Raw genomic sequence first — 14,211 nt, 5'->3', positions numbered from 1 at the left:
CAGGCTGTGGGCTTCACACCAAGTGTCATGACGTTGAATTGACCTCATGGTACTAGTGTAGTCTGTACCATGTCATTTGAAGTAGGTAGCATTATGTTATGATCCCTTGACCTGCATTGATGTCCTGCAGACCGTCTGCTGCTGCTGGCCTGTAATGGAGACCACTGACGTGTGGGCAGAGTAGCTTGTAGGTATCGCGTCCCAAATGGCACTACGTTTAACCGGAGCTCCTATCGTCTCTCGTCAAAAGCAGTGCACTAAATAGGGAATATAAGCTTTATAGAACCCCTTGAGGGTAGAAGTCCCCTTGAGATAAAGAATGTCCTTTATGAGGGAGAGACTTGTCCAAGCCAACAGCAGAGCCTTACAGTGTGCATTAAAATAACAGACACATGTATACTGCAACACATCAATAGAAAGAAAAATGCTACTCTAGGAAACAGTGTTTCTAATGTCAACATCCACCCATACAGGCAAAGCCCTATGTTCTGGTGTCGAGCCTACTTTCTTTAACCTTTATTTAACTAGGCAAGTCAGTTAAGAACACATTCTTATTTACAACGACGGCCTACCCCGGCCAAACCTGGACGACACTGGGCCAATTGTGCGCCGCCCTATGGGACTTCCAATCACGGCCGGTTGTGATACAGCCTGGAATCGTACCAGGGTCAGTAGTGACGCCTCTAGCATTGAGATGCAGTGCTTTAGACCACTGAGCCACTCGGGAGCCTGGAACTTGAATGCAGCACTACATGGTCAGTTTGACTGACAGGTATTCCATGCTGCCTTTCTAGGATACTCCTAGTTGAAAGCAGATTTGATTTCCCAGAGTTATGACATTGTCAGATATTATGCTGTATCTACAGTATGTATCTACAGTATGTATCTACAGTATGTATCTATAGTATCTATCTACTGTATCTATCTACAGTATGTATCTACAGTATCTATCTACAGTATGTATCTATAGTATGTATCTACAGTATGTGTCTACAGTATGTATCTACTGTATATATCTATAGTATGTATCTACAGTATGTATCTATAGTATGTATCTACAGTATGTGTCTACAGTATGTATCTACTGTATCTATCTATATTATGTATCTACAGTATGTGTCTACAGTATGTATCTACTGTATATATCTATAGTATGTATCTACAGTATGTATCTACAGTATGTATCTATAGTATGTATCTACAGTATGTGTCTACAGTATGTATCTACTGTATCTATCTATTGTATGTATCTACAGTATGTGTCTACAGTATGTATCTACTGTATCTATCTATATTATGTATCTACAGTATGTGTCTACAGTATGTATCTACTGTATCTATCTATAGTATGTATCTACAGTATGTATCTATAGTATGTATCTACAGTATGTGTCTACAGTATGTATCTACTGTATCTATCTATATTATGTATCTACAGTATGTATCTACAGTATGTATCTATAGTATGTATCTACAGTATGTATCTATAGTATGTATCTACAGTATGTATCTACAGTATGTATCTATAGTATGTATCTACAGTATGTATCTACAGTATGTATCTATAGTATGTATCTACTGTATGTGTCTATAGTATGTATCTACAGTATGTATCTACAGTATGTATCTATAGTATGTATCTACTGTATCTATCTATATTATGTATCTACAGTATGTGTCTACAGTATGTATCTACTGTATCTATCTATATTATGTATCTACAGTATGTGTCTACAGTATGTATCTACTGTACCTATCTATAGTATGTATCTACAGTATGTGTCTACAGTATGTATCTATAGTATGTATCTACTGTATGTATCTACTGTTGCAGTTTTGGCCTTGTACAATATTGCTCTTTAAATCTGACACAAATGCACAAGATATTGCAAATCCAGAAATGTACAATAACATTCACCTTGAATATTATAGAACCATATGCTATCTTGCTGGAAGTCTGAACTGCACTCATCCATAACCTCCTATAGCCTGCCTCATGTTATCACTAGTGCAGTGTCCCACACACAGCCTCTGTTCCATCAACATGTTATAAATTACATAGTTGAATTGATTCATCTTACAGTAACACACAATGACATACAAATGCTATCTGCCCTGTTTTGAAACATCATGCAATTATCTCAGAAATGTCTCAATCCCCTTTTCAGGCAATAGGTTTAATAATCTCATCATTGAATGGTGATATGCAAATGTTATTCACTAACTTTTAATATTTTGGGGGGTTGTAGTCTGTCTGCAACGTTTCAGATGTGACTGAAAACCACTTATATAAACGGATCAGTCAGTAACGTTACTTTCTTCCATTTGTGTGGTGGGAGAGATTGAGTGTGCGGCTGATAAGAATGTGCTGGCGTAAGGTGTAGAATTTCAGGGAACATTTTTCTCAAGTCACGTTGGCTGCCCCCCCACAACTTGTCCCAATGCCTCGAGGCGCCCTGCGAGCGGATATAAAGAGGCATCAGAAAGCGAAGGGTCTTCCATTCATTCTCAGAACTCCTGACATTCAGGTGAATCTTGTCCTGCCGCGAAGCCGCCCGCTGCTAGAATATCCCAAATAGCCATCACCATTATCAGGTCGGACAATGCTGCGAGTCAGGTGTCTCAGAGGAGGTAGCAGGGGGGCCGAGGCCGCCCATCTGATCGGAGCTATGGTTGGTATTTAGTTCCTGTTTTTTGTTTATTCAGAAATGTACAAAATCATAAAATGTGGAGATCTCTTAGGAGAGCGCAGCTGCGGCAAACAGCTGTTGGCTGTCACTCAGAAAAGTGAACACATTTCATTTAAGTTTTTTATAATTAGAATATATATTTTTTATTAATTGAGTTTGTTCTGATTACTTTGAACATTATTCTTTAAAATAAAATGAATAGGCTATTTTCTTACTCTTTCTTTTCACAGCAAAACACTCAAATAAATGTAGGCCTACCAATCAAAAAGCATGTCATTTTCTTTCATTAATTGATTTTGTCCGGACATAGACGAGTTTTTGTTTCAAGTAAAACGAATATAGCAGCATTTCTTGCGTCACTCAAGAATTTCGCATGCTGTTCTCTGGAATTGAGAATTAAGTCAATTCCTTCTGAACAAAGTAGAATGCAAAATTGCTACAGAAATTAAAACTTTAACCTATGTATTTATTGGAAGAGAACGTTTCTGCTTTATTTGGAAATGTGTAAGAAAGAGAATGTGTCCGGCAGCAAATTTTTGCGCGTGAGTGACAGTGGACAGCTGTTGCGGCCCTCCCTGAACCCACTGACACAGAGAGCTGCGCATGCGCATGCGCCCGCTGACCCCATGAAATTATACCTCCAACCAAGATAAGTGCGTTTATCAAGCGCACCTTGACTCAAAACCAACAGGCCTTATCTAACACAGCTCTGTTAGGCTTTACCTTATATTGACCAATGGTTTTCCTTTTGGCCTTGTAATGCATCTGTCTTTGTGAAATGTAGAATGTGTATGATAAGGCTTACTGCAACAGATTGAGCTAACAGGTTAGTCCTTGGTCTACTTACTGCAACAGATTGAGCTAACAGGTTAGTCCTTGGTCTACTTACTGCAACAGATTGAGCTAACAGGTTAGTCCTTGGTCTACTTACTGCAACAGATTAAGCTAACAGGTTAGTCCTTGGTCTACTTACTGCAACAGATTGAGCTAACAGGTTAGTCCTTGGTCTGCTTACTGCAACAGATTGAGCTAACAGGTTAGTCCTTGGTCTACTTACTGCAACAGATTAAGCTAACAGGTTAGTCCTTGGTCTACTTACTGCAACAGATTGAGCTAACAGGTTAGTCCTTGGTCTACTTACTGCAACAGATTAAGCTAACAGGTTAGTCCTTGGTCTACTTACTGCAACAGATTGAGCTAACAGGTTAGTCCTTGGTCTACTTACTGCAACAGATTGAGCTAACAGGTTAGTCCTTGGTCTACTTACTGCAACAGATTAAGCTAACAGGTTAGTCCTTGGTCTACTTACTGCAACAGATTGAGCTAACAGGTTAGTCCTTGGTCTACTTACTGCAACAGATTGAGCTAACAGGTTAGTCCTTGGTCTACTTACTGCAACAGATGGAGCTAACAGGTTAGTCCTTGGTCTACTTACTGCAACAGATTAAGCTAACAGGTTAGTCCTTGGTCTACTTACTGCAACAGATTAAGCTAACAGGTTAGTCCTTGGTCTACTTACTGCAACAGATTGAGCTAACAGGTTAGTCCTTGGTCTACTTACTGCAACAGATTGAGCTAACAGGTTAGTCCTTGGTCTACTTACTGCAACAGATTAAGCTAACAGGTTAGTCCTTGGTCTACTTACTGCAACAGATTAAGCTAACAGGTTAGTCCTTGGTCTACTTACCTTTAAACCATAGTTATCATGGTCAGGACTTGAAGAATCACCTCAGTTCAACTACTGATTGGAAAAATATATAAAACAAATCCACATGGAAGCTTAATATCTTAATCAATTTGATTATAATATAATGTTATATGGTAAACCTGTGAATGGCCCTGTAATCGTGTGTTGCGTTGCGGAGCCAGCAGTGTGACCCAGTGTGTTGCGTTGCGGAGCCAGCAGTGTGACCCAGTGTGTTGCGTTGCGGAGCCAGCAGTGTGACCCAGTGTGTTGCGTTGCGGAGCCAGCAGTGTGACCCAGTGTGTTGCGTTGCGGAACCAGCAGTGTGACCCAGTGTGTTGCGTTGCGGAGCCAGCAGTGTGACCCAGTGTGTTGCGTTGCGGAGCCAGCAGTGTGACCCAGTGTGTTGCGTTGCGGGAGCCAGCAGTGTGACCCAGTGTGTTGCGTTGCGGAGCCAGCAGTGTGACCCAGTGTGTTGCGTTGCGGAGCCAGCAGTGTGACCCAGTGTGTTGCGTTGCGGAGCCAGCAGTGTGACCCAGTGTGTTGCGTTGCGGAGCCAGCAGTGTGACCCAGTGTGTTGCGTTGCGGAACCAGCAGTGTGACCCAGTGTGTTGTGTTGCGGAGCCAGCAGTGTGACCCAGTGTGTTGCGTTGCGGAGCCAGCAGTGTGACCCAGTGTGTTGCGTTGCGGAGCCAGCAGTGTGACCCAGTGTGTTGCGTTGCGGAACCAGCAGTGTGACCCAGTGTGTTGTGTTGCGGAGCCAGCAGTGTGACCCAGTGTGTTGCGTTGCGGAGTCAGCAGTGTGACCCAGTGTGTTGCGTTGCGGAACCAGCAGTGTGACCCAGTGTGTTGTGTTGCGGAGCCAGCAGTGTGACCCAGTGTGTTGCGTTGCGGAGCCAGCAGTGTGACCCAGTGTGTTGCGTTGCGGAGCCAGCAGTGTGGCCCAGTGGCGTACCACAGTTTCGCGCCCCGCAAGGTCTAAGCGAAACATGATTAAGGATTTTTTTTGGGGGGGAAACAACTAACTTCCTACAATGCTAAACATTTTGCTATGGGGCAAAGATAAACATTTGCAGTTTTATAGCTAATATGATGCTATTGTACACATTTTGCCATGAGGTTGAGAGAAAATGTTTCAGTTTTACAGCACATTTCCTGTAATTCTAAACATTACATGAAATGTGTGACCACACCGTGACATGTGAGTGGATGATACTGATGCAGCTGTTCATCTTCCCGCAGCTCGGCCGCACCATGACTGGCTGGGTGCAGGGCGCGTTCCAGAGCTACTCGAGTTCCGCTGCTGCCGCGCAGCCGCAACGCGCCCTGGAGGAGAACACTGTCACTGAGCCTGAGCTACAGGAGTGTCCTGTCTGCGCCTACAACGAATGGGACCCGCTCGAAGAGGTGATCGTAGGCCGCGCCGAGAACGCGCGCGTCCCTCCTTTCACAGTAGAGGTCAAGGTGAGGTCATCAAGTCAGAACTCACAATTATGTAGAGCAAATCTACACTATGTTCAAACTGAGATGTATGCATCATAAATATAGAAATATATTATTATTGCATTGAGTTGATGCAAAATTACCTTATTCCAAATAGCAACCGCTTCCTTGCCAAATACATTCAAATCTTTAATGGGACTCACCAGCTCAAATAAAATATAAATCATTAGAGTAAATTACGTATTGAACTTTTGTCAACAGGCTAACACATATGAGAAGCATTGGCCCTTCTACCAGAAGTATGGGGGCCAAAGCTTTCCTGAGGACCACTTGAAGAAAGCTGTTGCTGAGATTGAAGAAATGTGCAATATTCTCCGCATGGAGGGAGTTACAGTTCAGAGACCTGAACCCATGGACTGGTCCTTCGAGTACAACACTCCAGACTTCACCTCTACTGGTAGGCAGAGGGGGAGCGCTACGGGATTGATTGATTGGTTAATTGATTGTTTGTTGGTTGGTTGGTTGGTTGAATTATTGATTGTTTGATAGAAAATTCACCACCTGAACATTGAGTAAAAAACCCCGTGTGTCTCTGACATGTCTCCTCTCCTCCACCCAGGCATGTACGCTGCCATGCCCAGAGACATCCTCATGGTGGTGGGGAATGAGATTATCGAGGCTCCCATGGCCTGGAGGTCCCGCTTCTTTGAGTACCGGGCCTACAGACCCCTCATCAAGGAGTACTTCAGAAAGGGTGCCAAGTGGACGACCCCCCCAAAACCCACCATGTCTGATGAGCTGTACGATCAGGTGAGGTGTTAGATGCCATCCTGACCCCGAGACTGTCTCACTCACTTCAGAGTCTCTGTTCCTGCAGGGATCACATACTAAACATGCATTCACTGTTATGTAAACCGCGGTGAATAAAAGCGTAGACTATACGTGGCATAGATTACTCTGTGCTTTGGCCATATCTCATATATCATGCTAGAAGTGACATATTACCCATGAGATTAGGCCCAAGTTTAGTGTATTTGTATTACCCATGAGATTAGGTCCAAATTTAGTGTTTGTATTACTCATGAGATTTGGCCCAAGAACAGGGTGTGTATTTTACTCATGTGGCAAGGGGCCATTTAAAGGTACACAGTTCCTACATGACAACTTAAAGGCTGTAGATAATCAACCCCCCCGTTCCAACCTGTCAGTTTCTCTGATCTCTCCTTAAACTGAGACTCATAACTTAATGGCTGTAGATAATCAACCCCCCCGTTCCAACCTGTCAGTTTCTCTGATCTCTCCTTAAACTGAGACTCATAACTTAATGGCTGTAGATAATCAACCCCCCCCCGTTCCAACCTGTCAGTTTCTCTGACCTCTCCTTAAACTGAGACTCATAACTTAATGGCTGTAGATAATCAACCCCCCCGTTCCAACCTGTCAGTTTCTCTGACCTCTCCTTAAACTGAGACTCAGAGATGTGACATTGCCACGAGCAGCAGGGTTGACCAAATATATTTAATATGAGTGTGATGCAAGAAGATGCACTCACACAGAGTATCTGTATGGGTACACTTCACTCTGCTGCAGTGTGATGGCTGCAGCCTGCCAAAAACGATGGAGAAGTTGAGCTTCGTGTTTCTACTCTCTGTTGCGGAAATCGTCCCGATACTGCTGTTTACTTTGTTTATCACTGAGTCTACCTTTAAACCAGTCAGTCTCTGACCTCTGTCTGACCCCCCTCCCCACTCCAGGACTAACCTGTCTCTCTCTCTCTGCCCTGTCTGTCTCTCTAATCTGTCTCTCTCTCTTCCCCCCTCCAGGACTAACCTGTCTCTCTCTCTCTGCCCTGTCTTTCTCTCTAACCGGTCTCTCTCTCTCTGCCCTGTCTGTCTCTCTAATCTGTCTCTCTCTCTTCCCCCCTCCAGGACTAACCTGTCTGTTTCTCTCTGCCCTGTCTGTCTCTCTAACCTGTCTCTCTCTCTTCCCCCTTCCAGGACTAACCTGTCTGTCTCTCTCTGCCCTGTCTGTCTCTCTAATCTGTCACTCTCTCTGCCCTGTCTGTCTCTCTAATCTGTCTCTCTCTCTTCCCCCCTCCAGGACTAACCTGTCTGTCTCTCTCTGCCCTGTCTGTCTCTCTAACCTGTCTCTCTCTCTGCCCTATCTGTCTCTCTAATCTGTCTCTCTCTCTTCCCCCCTCCAGTACTAACCTGTCTCTCTCTTTGCCCTGTCTGTCTCTCTAATCTGTCTCTATCTCTGCCCCCCCCCTCCAGGACTAACATGTCTGTCTCTCTAAACTGTCTCTCTCTTTGCACCCTCCAGGACTAACCTGTCTGTCTCTCTAATCTGTCTCTCTCTCTCTGCCCCCCTCCAGGACTAACCTGTCTGTCTCTCTAATCTGTCTCTCTCTCTGCCCCATCCAGACTAACCTGTCTGTCTCTCTAATCTGTATCTCTCTCTGCCCACCTCCGGGACTAACCTGTCTGTCTCTCTAATCTGTCTCTCTCTCTGCCCCCTCCAGGACTAACCTGTCTGTCTCTCTAATCTGTCTCTCTCTCTGCCCCCCTCCAGGACTAACCTGTCTGTCTCTCTAATCTGTCTCTCTCTCTGCCCCTCCAGGACTAACCTGTCTGTCTCTCTAATCTGTCTCTCTCTCTCTCTGCCCCCTCCAGGACTAACCTGTTTGTCTCTCTAATCTGTCTCACTCTCTGCCCATCTCCAGGACTAACCTGTCTGTCTCTCTAATCTGTCTCTCTCTCTGCCCCCTCCAGGACTAACCTGTCTGTCTCTCTAATCTGTCTCTCTCTCTCTGCCCCCCTCCAGGACTAACCTGTCTGTCTCTCTAATCTGTATCTCTCTCTGCCCACCTCCGGGACTAACCTGTCTGTCTCTCTAATCTGTCTCTCTCTCTGCCCCCCTCCAGGACTAACCTGTCTGTCTCTCTAATCTGTCTCTCTCTCTGCCCCCTCCAGGACTAACCTGTCTGTCTCTCTAATCTGTCTCTCTCTCTGCCCCTCCAGGACTAACCTGTCTGTCTCTCTAATCTGTCTCTCTCTCTCTCTGCCCCCTCCAGGACTAACCTGTTTGTCTCTCTAATCTGTCTCACTCTCTGCCCATCTCCAGGACTAACCTGTCTGTCTCTCTAATCTGTCTCTCTCTCTGCCCCCCTCCAGGACTAACCTGTCTGTCTCTCTAATCTGTCTCTCTCTCTCTGCCCCCCTCCAGGACTAACCTGTCTGTCTCTCTAATCTGTATCTCTCTCTGCCCCTCCAGACTAACCTGTCTGTCTCTCTAATCTGTCTCTCTCTTTGCACCCTCCAGACTAACCTGTCTGTCTCTCTAATCTGTCTCTCTCTCTGCCCCCCTCCAGGACTAACCTGTCTGTCTCTCTAATCTGTCTCTCTCTCTCTGCCCCCTCCAGGACTAACCTGTCTGTCTCTCTAATCTGTCTCTCTCTCTCTCTCTCTCTGCCCCCTCCAGGACTAACCTGTCTGTCTCTCTAATCTGTCTCTCTCTGCCCCCTCCAGGACTAACCTGTCTGTCTCTCTAATCTGTCTTTCTCTCTGCCCCCTCCAGGAGTACCCCATCCGTACGGTGGAAGACAGACACAAGCTGGCTGCCCAGGGAAAGTTTGTCACCACCGAACACGAGCCGTGCTTCGACGCCGCTGACTTCATCAGAGCTGGCAGGGATCTGTTTGTCCAGAGGAGTCAGGTTTGGAGGCCACAATGCCACATATTCGTTTATAGAGTCACACTGTGTTCACTCCTTAATCTAAAAAAAAGTATGTGGACACCCCTTGAAATTAGTGGATTTGTCTATTTCAGCCACACCCGTTGCTGACAGGTGTATAAAATCGAGTACACAGCCACGCAAGCTCCATAGACAAACATTGGCAGAAGAATGGCCTTACTGAAGAGCTCAGTGACTTTCAACGTGGCACCGTCATAGGATGCTACCTTTCCAACAAGTCAGTTCGTCAAATTTCTGCCCTAATAGAGCTGTCCCCGTCAACTGTAAGTGCTGTTATTGTGAAGTGGAAACAACTAGGAGCTCAGACGTAAAGTGGTAGACCACAGAAGCTCACAGAACATGACTACCGACTGCTGAAGTGCGTAGCGTTTAAAAATCATCTGTCCTCGGTTGCAACACTCACTACCATGTTCCAAACTGCCTCTGAAAGCAACGTCAGCACAATAACTGTTCGTCAGGAGCTTCATGAAATGGTCTCTCAGAAATGGTTTGTCGAGAGCGGTGTGGAAGAACTTGACTGGCCTGCACAGAGCCCTGACCTCAACCCCATTGAACACCTTTGGGATTGGAACGCTGACTGCGAGCCAGGCCTAATCACCCAACTTCAGGGCCCGTCCTCACTAATTCTCTTGTGGCTGAATGGAAGCAAGTCCCCTGCAGCGATGTTCCAACATCTAGTGGAAAGCCTTCCCAGAATAGTGGAGGCTGTTATAGCAGCAAAGGGAGGGGAACAACTCCATATTAATGCCCATGATATTGGAATGAGATGTTGAACGACCAGGTGTCGTTGTTTTAGCCTTATAGTGTAGCTACAGTTCACCTAATAAAGAGACAAAATATTTTAGGGATGCAGAACTTGCCCAACAGAAGCCTACACTGCCTAGCTGCAATTAGATCCCCAGTCTGGAGCAAGAAGCAAGCCGACAGAACAGACAACTGGTGTTTAGACGGATTCCTGGCTCACTGAACCCATTGAGTCCCTTTGAGGCCTTTTATTGTTTGTCAATGACCAAGTTCAGGGCCACTAATCAACACAATTACATACAGGCCTAGAGGCCTACGTACGGACCAGCTCTGTAGGACCACAGTGTTAACTAGTGAAGGTAATGAATTGGATGCTCTGTAGGACCACGGTGTTAACTAGTGAAGGTAATGATTTGGGTGCTCTGTAGGACCACAGTGTTAACTAGTGAAGGTAATGAATTGGGTGCTCTGTAGGACCACAGTGTTAACTAGTGAAGGTAATGAATTGGGTGTTCTGTAGGACCACAGTGTTATCTAGTAAAGGTAATGAATTGGATGCTCTGTAGGACCACAGTGTTAACTAGTGAAGGTAATGAATTGGGTGATCTGTAGGACCATGGTGTTAACTAGTGAAGGTAATGAATTGGGTGCTCTGTAGGACCACGGTGTTAACTAGTGAAGGTAATGAATTGGATGCTCTGTAGAACCACGGTGTTAACTAGTGAAGGTAATGAATTGGATGCTCTGTAGGACCACGGTGTTAACTAGTGAAGGTAATGAATTGGGTGCTCTGTAGACCCACAGTGTTAACTAGTGAAGGTAATGAATTGGGTGCTCTGTAGGACCACGGTGTTATCTAGTGAAGGTAATGAATTGAGTGCTCTGTAGGACCATGGTGTTATCTAGTGAAGGTAATGAATTGGGTGCTCTGTAGGACCACAGTGTTAACTAGTGAAGGTAATGAATTGGGTGCTCTGTAGGACCACAGTGTTAACTAGTGAAGGTAATGAATTGGGTGCTCTGTAGGACCACAGTGTTATCTAGTGAAGGTAATGAATTGGGTGCTCTGTAGGACCACAGTGTTAACTAGTGAAGTTAATTAATTGGGTGCTCTGTAGGACCACAGTGTTATCTAGTGAAGGTAATGAATTGGATGCTCTGTAGGACCACAGTGTTAACTAGTGAAGGTAATTAATTGGGTGCTCTGTAGGACCACAGTGTTAACTAGTGAAGGTAATGAATTGGGTGCTCTGTAGGACCACAGTGTTAACTAGTGAAGGTAATGAATTGGGTGCTCTGTAGGACCACGGTGTTAACTAGTGAAGGTAATGAATTGGATGCTCTGTAGGACCACAGTGTTAACTAGTGAAGGTAATGAATTGGATGCTCTGTTGGACCACAGTGTTATCTAGTGAAGGTAATGAATTGGGTAACGCAACACTTTCTTTTATGTCTCAGAAAGTGTTTACCTGGTATTCACAAGGAAATGATATGATTTCAATAGGTACTTTTTGGAACTTGCTGTTGAATAATTCAACACATTTATTGTTGATGGATTCCAATCATTATTTGTCTATTTCCAGGTTACAAACTACATGGGGATTGAGTGGATGCGTCGCCATCTTGCCCCGGACTACAAGGTCCACATCATCTCATTCAAGGACCCCAACCCCATGCACATCGACGCCACCTTCAACATCATCGGGCCGGGACTGGTGCTGTCCAACCCTGACCGTCCCTGTCGTCAGGTCAGTCAGATGGAGAGAGAGAGAAAGAGCGGGAGGGGGGTGCAGAGAGAGGGAGGGAGTGAAGAGAGAATGAGAGGAGAGAGACAGGGAGGAATAGAGAGAGAGAGATGGGGAGGGATGGAGAGAGAGAGAAAGAGCGGGAGGGGGGTGCAGAGAGAGGGAGGGAGTGAAGAGAGAATGAGAGGAGAGAGACAGGGAGGAATGGAGAGAGAGAGATGAGGAGGGATGGAGAGAGAGAGAGAGAGAGCGGGAGGGGGGTGCAGAGAGAGGGAGGGAGTGAAGAGAGAATGAGAGGAGAGAGACAGGGAGGAATGGAGAGAGAGAGATGAGGAGGGATGGAGAGAGAGAGAGAGAGAGCGGGAGGGGGGTGCAGAGAGAGGGAGGGAGTGAAGAGAGAATGAGAGGAGAGAGACGGGGAGGAATGGAGAGAGATAGAGGAGAGAGAGATGGGGAGGGATGGAGAGAGAGAGAGAGAGAGGAGAGAGAAACAAGAAATTATAGTCCTGACCAGTTTACCCTTTCCCCCTGTATATACATTCCTGCAGTGCCCTCTAGTGGAGTGGTGCTGTAACTGATAAAACGCTACATGGGAAGAGACCTCTCTGTCTGACCCACAGTATCTCTGATTTCTCTCCTTCAGGTGGAGATGTTTGAGAAGGCCGGCTGGACCGTGGTGAAGCCTCCAACCCCTCTGATTCCAGATGGTATGATTTTGTTATTGTTGTTGTTTGGGAATTCAAGACACCTATCGACAAAAGACAACCCTATTTCTAGCACTTCCTGATTTGTTGATAGAAAACTCATACTCAGCACTGTCGGTGTGATCTTTTGATGGTGTGACGATATCTATGAGTGTCTGGTTAGTAAATCTACCTGTTGTCCCATCAGATCACCCTCTGTGGATGTCCTCTAAGTGGCTGTCCATGAATGTCTTGATGCTGGACCCCAAACGGGTCATGTGTGATGCCAACGAGCACACCATCCACAAGATGTTTGAGAACCTTGGTGAGTAGAGCATGACCTATGACCTATTCATTAGAATCCCTCCACTAAGTATTTTATTCAACCATTTAGTTCTTGACCTTTTATTTTATTTAGTGATTGATAGATTTTATTAGTTTGTTTAAGTTAGTTCCGATAAAGTTCCAAGACAGACCTTTTGACAACTGCCATTCCTCTGGTTTATCTGACTCCCTCACTCCCTCCCTCCGTTCTCCAGGTATCAAGACCATCAAGGTGAACATCCGCCACGCCAACTCCCTGGGAGGAGGCTTCCACTGCTGGACTACCGACGTGCGTCGCCGTGGTTCCCTCGAGTCCTACTTCCACTAGCCATGCCAGAAACAGACAGTTTTTATTGAGCTTAAGTAAGGTTAAAGTCCCAATCAACAATCTGCAGATGATTTTTCAATTTCAAAAAATGAAAACCACGTGTTGATTTAAAGTAAACAGTTATGTGCATGACAGTGCCTTTGGCGAAAACGCTTGGTTCAACAAGAACAAAAGTTTTTTTTTTTTTACTTGATTTTTAGAAAGAAAAAAACCATAAGTACTCAATATTCTCAATACATACTGTATTTCTGGCTTGGCTATTGTGAAGCAACGTTGTACCATCTGAACGACTCTAAGTAACATCAAAAAACGAGTCGTTTGTAAAGAGGACAGGGTAGGCTACTTTATGGGTATGATAACCATGACATCACACTTGGTCTGCGTCTGAAATGGCACCCTATTCCCTATGTAGTGCACTTCTTTTGACCAGAGCCCTGAGTGGATGTTCGTTATACTACTTCCTTTTGAGAACTCAGAAAAAAAAGATCAACATTTATGTCTATTATCAATTGATGCTGCCATATGATTTTTTTTTTATACGTTTTTTTTTTATCTAAAAGAATGTGTCAAACTTTTTTATAGTAGATCATTATTATTAAACAATATGGTTTTTCTTATCTCAGGTATTTCTATTTTGTAAAAAAAAATAAAAAATGAGAAAAGAATGAATCAATTAAGACAAATGTATACTATATTATACTATATATATATATATTTATATATATATATATATATATATATATATATATATATATATATATATATATATATAAAATGTATTTTATTTGGGCTCATACATTTTTCATTGTTTCCCAGA

The 14,211-nt window shown here is 44.6% G+C and overlaps 1 protein-coding gene across 1 annotated transcript; it reads left to right on the top strand.

Annotated features, from left to right (window-relative positions):
• The first annotated feature begins 2,452 nt into the window (after positions 1 to 2,452).
• On the top strand, positions 2,453 to 13,878 carry LOC115182351 (glycine amidinotransferase, mitochondrial). Its single transcript, XM_029743971.1, has 9 exons — positions 2,453 to 2,672; positions 5,617 to 5,838; positions 6,079 to 6,274; positions 6,437 to 6,627; positions 9,394 to 9,531; positions 11,898 to 12,062; positions 12,703 to 12,766; positions 12,951 to 13,067; positions 13,282 to 13,878. The coding sequence occupies exons 1-9, from the start codon at positions 2,604 to 2,606 to the stop codon at positions 13,392 to 13,394; spliced, it is 1,275 nt and encodes a 424-aa protein (XP_029599831.1). The 5' UTR covers positions 2,453 to 2,603; the 3' UTR covers positions 13,395 to 13,878.
• The last annotated feature ends 333 nt before the right edge of the window (positions 13,879 to 14,211 follow it).

The sequence above is a fragment of the Salmo trutta genome, unplaced genomic scaffold (assembly GCF_901001165.1).
Source record: "Salmo trutta unplaced genomic scaffold, fSalTru1.1, whole genome shotgun sequence".
NCBI classification, from domain to species: domain Eukaryota; kingdom Metazoa; phylum Chordata; class Actinopteri; order Salmoniformes; family Salmonidae; genus Salmo; species Salmo trutta.
This window is presented reverse-complemented; position numbering and strand designations above follow the sequence as displayed.